This window comes from Ovis canadensis, chromosome 12, assembly GCF_042477335.2.
Source record: "Ovis canadensis isolate MfBH-ARS-UI-01 breed Bighorn chromosome 12, ARS-UI_OviCan_v2, whole genome shotgun sequence".
NCBI classification, from domain to species: domain Eukaryota; kingdom Metazoa; phylum Chordata; class Mammalia; order Artiodactyla; family Bovidae; genus Ovis; species Ovis canadensis.
The window spans coordinates 74,721,353-74,735,751 of NC_091256.1; the positions used below are offsets into that span (position 1 = coordinate 74,721,353).

General features: G+C 45.1%; 1 protein-coding gene across 25 annotated transcripts in view; it reads left to right on the forward strand.

Moving 5' to 3' along the window:
* The first annotated feature begins 893 nt into the window (after nt 1-893).
* The window catches only part of NPL (N-acetylneuraminate pyruvate lyase), a 44,315-nt gene continuing 30,809 nt past the window's right edge, over nt 894-14,399 (forward strand). For 3 of the 25 annotated variants that reach the window (XM_069546227.1, XM_069546230.1, XM_069546244.1), the window contains exons 1-2: nt 1,088-1,164; nt 5,940-6,023. In XM_069546227.1, coding sequence (XP_069402328.1) covers nt 5,956-6,023 — 68 coding nt within the window. In that variant the 5' untranslated portion in view covers nt 1,088-1,164; nt 5,940-5,955. Of the gene's footprint in view, nt 1,300-5,863; nt 6,024-14,399 lie in introns of those variants that run through there. The other 22 variants (XM_069546228.1, XM_069546231.1, XM_069546245.1 and 19 more) reach the window with 18 other exon arrangements.

The following is a 14,399-nucleotide window of genomic DNA, read 5'->3' on the forward strand; positions in this document are numbered from 1 at the left end:
CTTTTGTCTCTCTCTTATTTTTCTTAGCGGGGACGCTCCATTCTCTCCCTGTGCAGGTGCGACACTTGCTTGTGCTGGCCGCGGCAGCACTTAATATTAGAAAATAAACTCTTTGACATTTCTATAAGTAGAGGTATTTTGGTTAAAAATACTTTTTCTTTCCAAATTCTTTCAATTGTTCTCCAGAATAAGCCAGAAAAGCTGTCGTATTAGTAACAAATCTGCTTTTAATATCCGTTCATCTCTTTTTAAAAACTGGAATATACTGATTCATAACGTTGCGTTAGTTTCAGTGAATCATTTATACCTATACATATATCTTTTTTTTTTTTTTTAAGATTCCTTTCCCATTTAGGTCATTACAGAGTACTGAATAGAGTTCCCTGTGTTATACAGTAGGTCCTTATTAGTTATTTATTTTATATATAGTAGTGTGTATGTGTATGTTAGTCCCAATCTCCCCATTTATCACTCCTCCCTTTCCCTCCTTGTAACCCGCAAGTTTGTGTTCTCTAACTGACTCTATCTCTGTTTCACAAATTAGTTCATTTTACCATTTTTTTAGATTCCACTTATACGCAACATCATGTGATATTTGTCTTTCTGACTCACTTCACTCAGTATGACAACAATCTCTAGGTGTATCTCTTTTTAACAGGAGAACCTGCGGGGTTGGGGCAGCAGCTGGAGCTGGAAGATCAGGGAATCCCCAAGGGGCAGGCAGTGTTCTCAGCAGGCTTCTAGAACAGCAGCCAGAATTTCCAAATCCTTTGTTGCAGGGCCTCAGGCAGAAGGCAGGTTAACACAGAAAGGAGCCCAGAAGGTGAAGAACCAGCCCAGCAGATGAAAAAGAAAAGATAGGTGTGGCTGCACCTGAGGGGAGGTGCAGGATGGACGGGATGAGCGCGCGCTCGGAGAACCCAGCTGCTCACAACTGTTGGGGAACCGGAGCTGCGCGCCTCTGCGCAGCCAGACCCCGGCGTTGGCGGGGGCACCCCGGGAAGAGGGAACTCCACCTGTGCGCCCGGCCTTGCCCCGCGGGCGGCGCGGGAGGAACTGCAGCTCCCGGGCCGGGCGGGGCGGGCACGTGGTGCGCGGCTGCCGCGATAAGGAACGCCCCTGGGAGCCGGAGCGCGGCGGCGCAGGCGGCCTCGCGGCGGCTGGGTGAGCGCGGCCGGGCGGCGTGGACGGACGCACCGACGGACGGACGCATGGAGACCGACAGACAGGGAATGAGCGCAGAGGGGCGGCGGGGAGCGGACTCGGGGGTGCGTGAGACCGTGACGGCCGGACGCAAAGGTCAAGGCTGGGGAGCTGGGAAATGGAGTCTGGGGGAGCGTGAACGCGACACCCTCCCGGCCCGGGGGTAGTCCGGACGGACGGACAGACGGGAAGGGGGACCCACTCCGCTAGGTTCTGTCCAGACCGCAGAGCCGGGCCTCAAGGATCCTTTTTTTAAAATGATCAGAGTCAGCCACTGGGGAGAAGAGAGTTTAGGAATTAAGTGTGATACAGTCCCTTCATTTGATGGGACGCTGTATTTCTGCATTTTTGTGTGTTTAGTTTCTCTATTTCTGTCTTTCGAGTGACTCTCCACGCCTAGGACTGCATCTTCCTCTTCCTCCCCCAGCGATTTTTTTTAACTTTGTTCCTTTAAGAGAGCTTGACTTAGGCAGCTTGAATTCTTTGCACTAAGGATTCTTGTCTGTGGAAAGAGGTGTTAAGATTTTGAGAGTAATAAGTGTTTAAGTAATGATATTCTTAATACTCCTATTTACAAAATACGGATCATTCTCAGTTACCAGGGTTGTGATTTTTTTTTTTTAACTCCATCTCTTCCTGAAGCAGTTTCACAGTTTGCAAAGCCAGTAAACTTTGCTCATTTATTTTCCCTTGTGACTCAGCTGGTAAAGAATCCGCCTGCAATGCAGGAGACCTGGGTTCGATCGCTGGGTTGGGAAGGTCCCCTGGAGGAGGGAAAGGCTACCCACTCCAGTATTCTGGCCTGGAGAACCCCATGGACCATGGGGTCGCAAAGAGTCAGACAAGACTGAGCGACTTTTACTTCACTTCACTTCCTGAAGCACTTTCACGGTTTCTAAAGCCAGCAAATTGCTCATTTATTTAGTGTATTGCTCCGCACAAAGATAGATTTTTTGAACCCTTCTTGCCCCCTGATGGCTTACACTGGAAAAGAAGAGCCAGAACTACCTATCTCTGATGTAGTTTTTAATGAAAAGCAAATGTTTGAGGGAATTCTAAAGGGTAAGAAATTATTTTCATTTAGGGGATCAGAGAATGTCCTCTCATATTTAAGGTAAGTTCCAAAAGTTGGTTATACTGAAGGGGCTGAAATGGGAGATACTGCCATTCTGGGTGGGAGAACAGGCGAGCCAGGACAAGGTCGGTTGCAACAGAGCACCAGGGACCAGTTGGACTGGGGCACTTCAGGTGTGGGGAGATCTCTGCAGAGACAATAGACCAGGAAATTGGGTATTTGTCCCGTGGAAGCCAAGAAGAAGTTAGTGTTTTCTGAGCAGGGCCAAATCAAGATCAGAAATGTCTGAGCTACTAGGTTAATCTGGTAGCCTGCCTATGTTGGAGAAGAGAGTTGGGGTTAGGACAGTGATTCCCAACTCTTATCCCAAGCCTCATATCTTTTAACAAAGCAAGCTGTATTTAAGTGTGCTTAATCTGAGACATTGATAGATAGATAAGTCTTTCTATCTTGCCAGTCCAGGCTTTTGACCATCCTAAGAATATCCTTGTAACTGCCCTAAATATGAAATAAATGCAGCTGAAAGCACAAGAATATGGAAATCTAGAGTGTACGGCCTCTAGGAGACTTGATATGGAACCTAGCTCTCTGAACTTTTATCTCTTGAACCTTCTAGAGCCCCTTTAATATGGAGTTGTGCCCATTGGTCTAGATAAGAGGTGATTAACGATGTGTAAGTTATGAGAGGGACAGTAAGGGGAGCGGGAAGGGTTGCAGGGAAAGAAGATAACAGATGGAAAGGAAATGACTTAGTCCCTGAATAGAAAAGAGTAGCCAGGGTTGGGGAGGTGGTGCGGACGGAGCTGAGATGACAGGAAACGGTGCTGATAAAGGAAAGCTGCCTATTCTCTCCTATAGTCACCAGGCAAGACTATTCATGTAATTCTCTCAGCACCCCTATGAAAAGTGATTACTGTTATCCCCGTTTACTGAAGGGGAACCTGAAGCACAGAGAGGTTAAATAGTAGTCCTGAGGTCACCCAGCTGGTAAGTGGTGGAGCCAGGATGTGGATGCCGGAAGTCTGAATCCAGACCTAGAGCTCTAACCCTGCTACTGTAAGGAGCAAACGAAGACAGTGTTTAGATGATCAGATGGCAGGTTTGCTTTAGGCTGTCCTGAGTTGAGATGCGTGCAGGAGGAGGATGCGTGCAGTTGACGGTGTGCAGTGGACACAGCGTCAGCCTCATTTGGTGCTCAGACCTTCCTCTGGGGTAGACAGGGTCCTGTGTTCTTGACCTTGCATTTTCCCCATGGGCCAGGTGATTACATTTCTCTTTCAAAACTTCCAACAGGATTTAGTGGCATCTTCAAACTAGGAGAAGTCAGAGAAATCCTAGTATCCTTTATATCTGGTAAGGTTCCCTTTGTTGCCCTTCAGTACAGAGCAAAACTACTCGAAGGCTTTGGGCTTAATTTCAGGAGCAGAGCTCACCAGGGATGTATCTCTTTGTAAGGGGAGGTATCACCATTGGCCAGCCGCAAAAACAATATGTTTTGCCACCTGTACCCTTTCATGTTTTTGTCCTTGTTCTGCCCTGTTTCTAGCTTCAAGAGCTCACTTGAGCCAGGATCTTAGGGGATACAGAAAAAGTAGAAGTGATCTCTGTACTCTGGAAGTTTATGCTCCTATCTGGGGAGATGAGATTAACAGTTATAAAAAATGAACACAATAGGATAGTCCATAATATTACATTATGTGGGTCAAATGTAAGCATAGTGGGCATTGGTGTTTTTTTGTTTTCTTTTTTTTGGTGCTCTAGGTCTTTGTTGCTATGCGTGGACTTTCTCTAGTTGTGGCGAGCATGGGGAGGCTCCTCTTCCTTGCGGGCGTGCCGGCTTCTCATTGCAGTGGCTTCTCTTGTTGCGAAGCACAGGCTCGAGTTGTAGCTTTGGGGCTCTAGAGCTCAGGCTCAGTGGATGTGCACAGGCTTAGTTTTAAAGCACATGGAATCTTCGTGGACCAGGGATCGAACCTATGTCCTCTGTGTTGGCAGGTGGATTCTTACCTGTTGCACCACCAGGGAGTCTGGCATTTGGTTTTTAAAAGTGACCTCAGAACTATAATGGGGCATCCCTGTGGCTCAGAGGTTAAAGCGTCTGCCACCAATGCGTGAGACCCGGGTTCGATCCCTGAGTCGGGAAGATCCTCTGGAGAAGGAAATGGTAACCCCCTCCAGTATTCTAGCCTGGAGAATCCCATGGACAGAGAAGCCTGGTAGGCTACAGTCCACGGGGTCTCAAAGAGTCGGACACGACTGAACGACTTCACTTTCACTTCAGAACTATAATATACTCTCTCTTGTTAATTATAGACATCACTAACTTTTCACGAAGCCAAACATCTTTTGTATAATTGTCACCAAATACTGTCTGATTATGTTTTATTTTCTTCTTCAATTGTTAGACTTTGCATGTGTGCCTTCAAATTTTCATGTCCTCCAGCTCAAAAATTAATAGTGCTTCTGGAAGTAGTTAAATGGCAGAGGTGGGAGATGAACCAGGTAGCCTCCTGTGGAATCTAGGCTATTAACCAGGATGCTTGATGCCTCTCTTTGCCTGTTTTGGGCAACTTCTTGGCTTTCTTATGCTGGTTATGAGCAGGTACATTCTCAGCCGGGTGGTGAGGGATCCTTTTACCCCAAATGAGTGTTTGCGAGGTTCATTGTCTCAGCAGAGATCTCTGTGGAAGTAATCATCCAGCTACAATCTGGACACCTCATTCAATCACTCACATAGAAAGAAGAAAGTGAAGTCACTCAGTTGTGTCCAACTCTTTGCAACCCCATGGACTGTAGCCTGCCAGGCTCCTCCATCCATGGGATTTTCCAGGCAAGAATACTGGAGTGGGTTGCCATTTCCTTCTCCAGGGGATCTTCCTGACCCAGGGATTGAACCTGGGTCTCCCGCACTGCAGGCAGACTCTTTACCATCTGAACCACCAGGGAAGCCCAATCACTCACATATCCATCACTTTTTAATTGAACACAAGGTGTCCAACAGAGCACTCAGTTCAGGGAAAGCAAAGACAAATGAAATCTATTTCCCGTCATGGGGGAGCTTGGTCTAGTGGGGAAGAGGTGAATGTCGTATTTGTGATGTGATTTACTAAAGCCAGGGAAACAGGGAAAAACTGATTAAAAGTAGAATATGAAAGGATAGTTAGGTAAATCTAATGATAATCATGTAGCTCACACTGAAGCCTTTTAAGGCTTAAATACTGGTCTTAGGGGAGATTCTTGCTCAACCATATGAAGTTATGAAAAGACATAAGACTGTCCCTTTTCTCCTGACCAGATTTCAACCTGAGTGATGTATTTGACCTTGCTGAATTTGGTTCATATTCTTTCTTCTGCTGGTTTTCATCCCTGCTCTCTGAGGTTTCAAACTGCCTTGGGCATCTGTATAGATAACCTGGGAGTCCTTTCCAGTGGTATTTTCCTAAAACATTACCCTCTTGTCTCCATCTCTGCTGTCTTTAAAATATAGTTTCCTCCTTTATAGTGTAAAGCTCTCACATTTTACATTCCTCTCGTTTGCTCTGTGTTTGTAAACTTGTAAGCATTTTTCACAGTTCTAAACTGTGTGGGAATGGACTTTGCGCCAGAGTTTATCATTAATTGACATTTCTCGAAGACAGGAAGGACATTATATGTTTTCCAGACATTTCAGCAACTCGATGGCCTCCCCAAAGAAGAAGCTGCAAGGTCTTGTTGCTGCGACCATCACACCGATGACTGAGCATGGGTAACTATGATTTGGGACTAAAGGGATCTCTCTCCACCATAATGATCCAAAGGTCTCCATAGTAGCGGTGGCTTGGCTTCTGCATCTTCCACCCCTACAGTGTCTCTGAGCCCAGGTCAGAGAAGAGGTCTCTATATCCCAGGCAGTGCCGAGGGAGATAAGATAATATATGGCAGCTCCCCTTCCTCCCAGTGTCCGTAGCCCCACAAAGCAAAATTCTGCTTGCATTTTATCAGAGCCCTGCCCATTCCAAATAAGACCAGTGGAGTTGGGTGAGGAAAATCTCATTTTAGCAGGATTTGATATCAAGCTCTGGCCTCTAGAAGCTGTGTCTAGACTGTTCATGGACGTGATGAAATGTCCTACCCTGAAGAAAGTGGGGAAGGTTTCTGCCAGATGGCCCCCTTAAGGCATGTTTTACAGACTCATTTCAACATTGGTTAAATGATGGGGAGCTTGCAAAAGGGAGGTAATAACAGATGATTGCTGAGAAATTGTTACCCAAGCAAGCGTTTTCCAGATGAATAGTATGGTGGTACTAGCAGAGAGTGGTCATGTGCCCCGGGCATCCATGAGCAGTATATAAATCCTCCCTGAATGTTACCATTAACACAGTGGGGATTTGTCCACCTTCTGGATCTGTTTTTGACATGTTAGAAGAAAAGCTTCTCCTTTCTTCCTCCATTTAATTGCAGCCATACCTACATTATGGAGTTATGAGTATTAAAATGAGATAATCCATTAATAGTGTTTAGCACAGGGTCAGCATGTGCTTAGGTTAATTAGTTTGAATTGCTATTGTGGCATAAGGGATAAATGAAAGATGACGTATTCTATAAGCCTTTAAATGAGACTTGTTTTTGGTCTTCTGTTACTGAATTTTTACAAACCTTAACCCTATCCCTTTAAAGTGGATGACATTTCTTATGACTTTTACTGTTCTTAATTCAGAGTTGGCTGTATCAGTTTTCCCTTAGGCCATTGGAGTTCAAACATTTTCACTTCTAAGATTCTCAAAAAATCACATCTTTACTAGGTCTAAGTAAAATTCTTGCTGAGATGGCATGGTTAATAGCATTTTTTTTTTTTTCTGTTGCCTCTCCATTTCCACAAGCTCTAAGAAAGACTGAAGTCAGCTCTTTCTCAATGTGTCAGCTACTTGTTGGGCCGATAAAACAGCAGTCATGTGATTGCATGAGCAGACAGGATTTACTTCCTGTTATGGAGTAAGATCCTGTTTGCAAGCTCAGAACACTGCATCTGGTTGGTGCTACTTTAACCTTTTTAATCAGATCCCTCTTAGCCTAGAAGTGGTTTTCTTCAAAGTCCTGCTTGTTCATCTGGAACCCTCGCAGCGTCTGTGTTTTCACTCTATCCTGCTGTTTCCCTGGGATACCAGGACCCACACATATTAGAGATAACTAAAATGACTCTGCTTTTCTGGATCCTTCTGTGTTTCCCAGATACTTCTAGCCCTGTTGCCTCCATTCACTATTTCCCCTTTTTTTTCATGAATTCTTTTCTCTTCTAGGACCCTCTCTTTCCTGAAGTGTGAAATAAAAATGTGTTTTTATAAGGGCCTTGTAAGAATTTGAATTAAATCAAAATGTGTGTAAGTACATGGTACATAGTAGGCATGTAAGTTTTGTCAGTTCCCTTTTCTCTCCATCTTTCTGCTCCATCTAAACATTCCTATAGCTATGAAGCAGGTTTGGAGCACCCACCAAGAGCAGGTAGATATTAACCTACTTGCCCACAAGAGAATCTGTTTTTCTGACATGTTTTCTAAGAGACAGGACAGAAAGAAGAGCCACATGGAATCTAACACCTAGAAATTCTGCCCAGTGACCTACCAACATAGGAGGCTTCCTAACCTGGCTCTTAAACCACGACCTCCATAATTCAGAATGGCTGAATTCCAGTGATTCAACTCTGAACATAAGTTGATGTCCTAAAGTGAGGAAGTTGGCAGGAAAAAAACATGGTTAAATACATTTTAGTTAGAATATCTGGGTTCCTAACCCCCAGCTCTGACACAACTAGCTATCTGACCTGGGGAGCTCTATTCACCTTGTGAAAGTTCTCTCATATTTTGTAAGGAGACAGAATTCAACCACATAATCTCTAAGGCCATTCAAATGCTGAGAGTCCAGAGTTCTCTAGTGTTAGGTTATTAGGGATAGTGTGGTGGTCTCCATTAAGTAAGAATTTCTGAGTACCTGCAACTCCAGTCCATCCTCCGCACTGTAGTCCAATGAGTTTCCTAATAAATGAATATAATCATTTGATGAACATGAACTTGGGCAAATTCCAGGAGATGGTGGGGGACAGGGAGGCCTGGTTTGCTGCAGTCCATGAGGTCACACGGTCGGACATGACTTGGTAACTGAACAACAACAAATTAGATTTACTCTCTAAGACTCTCTCCGAAGTCAGTTTTGTCTAAGCCTTGATACTCACAAGGTCCATGGACCGTTAGCTCCAACATCACATAGGAACTTGGTAGAAATGCAGTATCTTGGGTGCTGCTACACACCACTGAACTAGAACCTGTATTTTAGCAGTGTCCCTGAATGATTCTTTAGCACATTGAAGCCCGGCATCAACTGGTTGAAGCCCAGAACCTGGGATGACATAGGAAGTCCTTTATAGTCTACCTTTCCTACTACATTTCTTTTCCCCAAAACACCTCATCCCCTTTCTTCTCTGTGTGCCTTTACACATTTTGTATCCTCTGCCTTTTTCTACCACCATCCTCTCCTTTCCCTGCTCCATTTGAACTTGTCTATTCATCCATCATTGAGTTAGACAAGGCTGTGGTCCTAGTGTGATTAGATTGACTAGTTTTCTGTGAGTATGGTTTCAGTGTGTCTGCCCTCTTGCAACACTTACCATCTTACTTGGGTTTCTCTTACCTTGGGCTTGGGGTATCTCTTCATGGCTGCTCCAGCAAAGCGCAGCTGCTGCTCTTTACCTTGGACGAGGGATATCTCCTCCCCACTGCCCCTCCCGACCTTGAACGTGGAATAGCTCCTCTAGGCCCTCTGGCACCCACGCAGCCACCGCTCCTTGGACTTGGGGTCTCTCCTCCTGGCCACCACCCCTGGCCTCGGGCGTGGGGCAGCTCCTCCCGGCTGCCGCCCCTGGTCTCCAGCGGGGGTAGCTCTTCTCGGCTGCTCCTGCACTGTCGCAGCCTGGTGCTCTCGGCCGCCGCCCCTGACCTCGGACACGGGGTAGCTCCTCTAGGCTGCCTCCCCTGACCTCGGACGTGGGGTAGCTAATGAAACTAAATCATGCTCTGTGGGGCCACCCAAGATGGGCGGGCATGGTGGAGAGGTCTGACACAATGTGGTCCACTGGAGAAGGGAATGGCAAACCACTTCAGTATTCTTGCCTTGAGAACTCAATGAACAGTATGAAAAGACAAAATGATAGGATACTGAAAGAGGAACTCCCCAGGTCAGTAGGTGCCCAATATGCTACTGAAGATCAATGGACAAATAACTCCAGAAAGAATGAAGGGATGGAGCCAAAGCAAAAACAATACCCAGCTGTGGATGTGACTGGTGATGGAAGCAAGGTTTGATGCTGTAAAGAGCAATATTGCATAGGAACCTGGAATGTCAGGTCCATGAATCAAGGCAAATTGGAAGTAGTCAAACAGGAGATGGCAAGAGTGAACGTCAACATTCTAGGAATCAGCAAACTAAAATGGACTGGAATGGGTGAATTTAACTCAGATGACCATTATATCTACTACTGCGGGCAGGAATCCCTTAGAAGAAATGGAGTAGCCATCATGGTCAGCAAAAGAGTCCGAAATTCAGTACTTGGATGAAATCTCAAAAACGACAGAATGATCTCTGTTCATTTCCAAGGCAAATCATTCAATATCACGTTAATCCAAGTCTATGCGCCAACCAGTAACACTGAAGAAGCTGAAGTTGAACAGTTCTATGAAAACCTACAAGACCTTTTAGAACTAACACCCAAAAAAGATGTCCTTTTCATTATAGGGGACTGGAATGCAAAAGTAGGAAGTCAAGAAACACCTGGAGTAACAGGCAAATCTGGCCTTGGAATATGGAATGAAGCAGGGCAAAGACTAATAGAGTTTTGCCAAGAAAATGCACTGGTCATAGCAAACACCCGCTTCCAACAACACAAGAGAAGACTCTACACATGGACATCACCAGATGGTCAACACCGAAATCAGACTGATTATATTCTTTGCAGCCAAAGATGGAGAAGCTCTATACAGTCAACAAAAACAAGACCAGGAGCTGACTGTGGCTCAGATCATGAACTCCTTCTTGCCAAATTCAGACTCAAATTGAAGAAAGTAGGGAAAACCACTAGACCATTCAGGTATGACCTAAATCAAATCCCTTATGATTATACAGTGGAAGTGAGAAATAGATTTAAGGGACTAGATCTGATAGACAGAATGCCTGATGAACTATTGAATGAGGTTCGTGACATTGTACAGGAGACAGAGATCAAGACCATCCCCATGGAAAAGAAATGCAAAAAAGCAAAATGGCTGTCTGAAGAGGCCTTACAAATAGCTGTGAAAAGCAAAGGAGAAAAGGAAAGATACAAGCATCTGAATGCAGAGTTCCAAAGAATAGCAAGAAGAGATAAGAAAGCCTTCCTCAGAGATCAATGCAAAGAAATAGAGGAAAACAACAGAATGGGAAAGACTAGAGATCTCTTCAGGAAAATTAGAGATACCAAGGGAACATTTCATGCAAAGATGGGCTCGATAAAGGACAGAAATGGTATGGACCTAACAGAAGCAGAAGATATTAAGAGGTGGCAAGAATACACAGAAGAACTATACAAAAAAGATCTTCATGACCAAGATAATCACGATGGTGTGATCACTCACCTAGAGCCAGACATCCTGGAATGTGAAGTCAAGTGGCCCTTAGGAAGCATCACTACGAACAAAGCTAGTGGAGATGATGGAATTCCAGTTGAGCTGTTTCAAATCCTGAAAGATGATGCTGTGAAAGTGCTGCACTCAATATGCCAGCAAATTTGGAAAACTCAGCAGTGGCCGCAGGACTGGAAAAGGTCAGTTTTCATTCCAGTCCCAAAGAAAGGCAATGACAAAGAATGCTCAAACTACCGCACAATTGCACTCATCTCACACGCTAGTAAAGTAATGCTCAAAATTATCCAAGCCAGGCTTCAGCAATACGTGAACTGTGAATTTCCAGATGTTCAAGCTGGTTTTAGAAAAGGCAGAGGAACCAGAGATCAAATTGCCAACATCCACTGGATCATCAAAAAACCAAGAGAGTTCCAGAAACACATCTATTTCTGCTTTATTGACTATGCCAAAGCCTTTGACTGTGTGGATCACAATAAACTGGGGAAAATTCTGAAAGAGATGGGAATACCAGACCACCCGACTTGCCTCTTGAGAAACCTATATGCAGGTCAGGAAGCAACAGTTAGAACTGAACATGGAACAACAGACTGGTTCCAAATAGGAAAAGGAGTACGTCAAGGCCGTATATTGTCACCCTGCTTATTTAATTTCTATGCAGAGTACATCATAAGAAAAGCTGGGCTGGAAGAAGCACAAGCTGGAATCAAGATTGCCGGGAGAAGTATCAATAACCTCAGATATGCAGATGACACCACCCTTATGGCAGAAAGTGAAGAGGAACTAAAAAGCCTCTTGATGAAAGTGAAAGAAGAGAGTGAAAAAGTTGGCTTAAAGCTCAACATTCAGAAAACGAAGATCATGGCATCTGGTCCCATCACTTCATGGCAAATAGATGGGGAAACAGTGGAAACAGTGTCAGACTTTATTTTGGGGGGGCTCAAAAATCACTGCAGATGGTAACTGCAGCTGTGAAATTAAAAGACGCTTACCCCTTGGAAGGAAAGTTATGACCAACCTAGATAGCATATTGAAAAGCAGAGACATTACTTTGCCAACAAAGGTCTGTCTAGTCAAGGCTGTGGTTTTCCCAGTGGTCATGTATGGATGTGAGAGTTGGACTGGGAAGAAAGCTGAGCACCGAAGAATTGATGCTTTTGAAGTGTGGTGTTGGAGAAGACTCTTGAGAGTCCCTTGGACTGCAAGGAGATCCAACCAGTCCATTCTGAAGGAGATCAGCCCTGGGATTTCTTTGGAAGGAATGATGCTGAAGCCAAAACTCCAGTACTTTGGCCACCACATGCGAAGAGTTGACTCATTGGAAAAGACTCTGATGCTGGGAGGGGTTGGGGGCAGGAGGAGAAGGGGACAACAGAGGATGAGATGGCTGGATGGCATCACTGACTCGATGGATGTGAGTCTGAGTGAACTCTGGGAATTGGTGATGGACAGGGAGGCCTGGTGTGCTGCAATTCATGGGGTCACAAAGAGTTGGACATGACTGAGCGACTGAACTGAACTGATTCATCCATCAAAACCATCCTCTGGTTATTCTTCCCCAGTTTCCCTAAAAGGAGTTATAGAGTCCTTCCTCTGTGGTCTCATAGCACCCTGTGCCTACCTTTTCATATTATATCACAATTATTTGTTTATGATGATTACTATAATAACTTTGTTACATGTGTGTTTCTGCCAAGATATTTTTTTTTCTTCAATCTGGCTGAGCCAGGTCTTAGTTGTAACATGTGGGATCTTCTGTCTTTGTTTCAACATGTGGGATTTTTAGTCGTGGCATAGGAACACTTGGTTGTAGCATGTGTTGATCTAGTTCCCTGACCAGGGATCAAACTTGGACCCCCTTCGTTTGGAGCCTGGAGTCTTAGCCACTAGACTGACAAGGGAAGTCACCCAACAGGCTTTGAGCTGCCTACCCTTATGTATAGTTATTTATTGGTTACCAGACACTGCATAGGGACTGAGCATATATCTTATTTATCTTTGAATCTTCAGCATTTCACACAGCATATGGTAAATTTTGTTAGCTGTAATTTCATGGGGAGAGGAAGCTAACATTGATTGGCTGAACACTATGTGTTAGTCTTCATGTGGGCCATTTCAAGGGACATATTCCACTTAAATCTTCGTAGCAACGCAGAGCTGTTACTTCTGCTAGTGCAGTTGATGAAACCAAGATCCTATAGACTAATGCCTAATTGGAAAGGAAGGTCAATCTCTACCCAGCCCTATTCGTTTCTTTTTCTACATCAGAGTGAAGGACTTTTGTTTTCCTTAGTTGTTCCAAGAAGTCACTTTTTCCAATGGGCAAGTTCACAGTCATTAGAACAGAGAGTCCATTTCAGATTGGCCAGAATGTCTGGAAAAAAGTTGTGTTTTCTCCCTCGAAGGCCCTGAACTTCCTCATGAGAATTTTCACAACACACTGTGGTAACAACACACCTGTTACCCAGCCAGTCAAAGGGCCTGGCCCACTGGAGATGGATTTGTGTAGACTGTCATCTTTCCAACTGTTGCAGGAAACCGAGCGACCCAGATTTCCAGACTAGGACGCTTTCCGCCTCTGGCAGGGTGGGGTCATTATAGCTCCTGCTCCTCTCCCAAAGGAGTTTTTAAGTAACCGAGTAGTTACTTTGCCAAAAAGGATGAGTAGCTTCCATCTGATTTTGAAAGCTGAAGTATACATGGAATAGTGTTAGGGTGAAAGTGTTAGTTACTCTGACTCTTCATGACCCCATGGACTGTAGCCCACAGGCTGCTGTGTTCATGGGATTCTTCAGGCAAGAATAGTGGAGTGGGTTGCCATTCTCTTCTCCGAGGGATCTTCTGGACCCAGGGATCAAACCTGGGTATCCTGCATTGAAGACAGATTCTTTACCATCTGAGCCACCAGGGAAGCCCAGGAAAACATTAGATTAAACCAAAAGAATGCATATTAAAGTGAGTACAGTGCCTACTAGGTCTCGGTCACCTGGAGCTCTAGAGGCTCCTCCTTGGTGAAAAGGTCAGGCCTGCTCTCGGTGTGTGAGTATGTGGCCAGGGTAGAACTGGGGAGGTGTTGAGACTTCAGTGAAAGTCTGCAGGAGCCACTGTGTCTGAATCCGTGACTCCAGCATAAGCTATTGCCCAGTGACTTTATTTCCGGCTTCCGGTCCATGATTGGAAAGTCCCTGGGGCCTGACAGAGGTGTCTCCTGGCTGCTTGCATGAGTAGGTGGACATCAGTGGTCAAAACTAGAGCTACTGTCACACAGACAAAGCCCCTGCTGATCATTCCTGCCTCTCAGGGCTTGTTCCAGGTGAAGAGCCGACGGAAGCAGCAAGTGGCAAGTGTGTTGGAAAGGTGTGGTTCCTAGTGGTCACAAATGTCTGAAGCAGAGAGACTTCAAGAATTTGAGCAGGTCCAGCTGACCCAAACGAGGGTCCTGAGAAGAACTGTCTAGGCAGCCCACTCACCCATCTTAG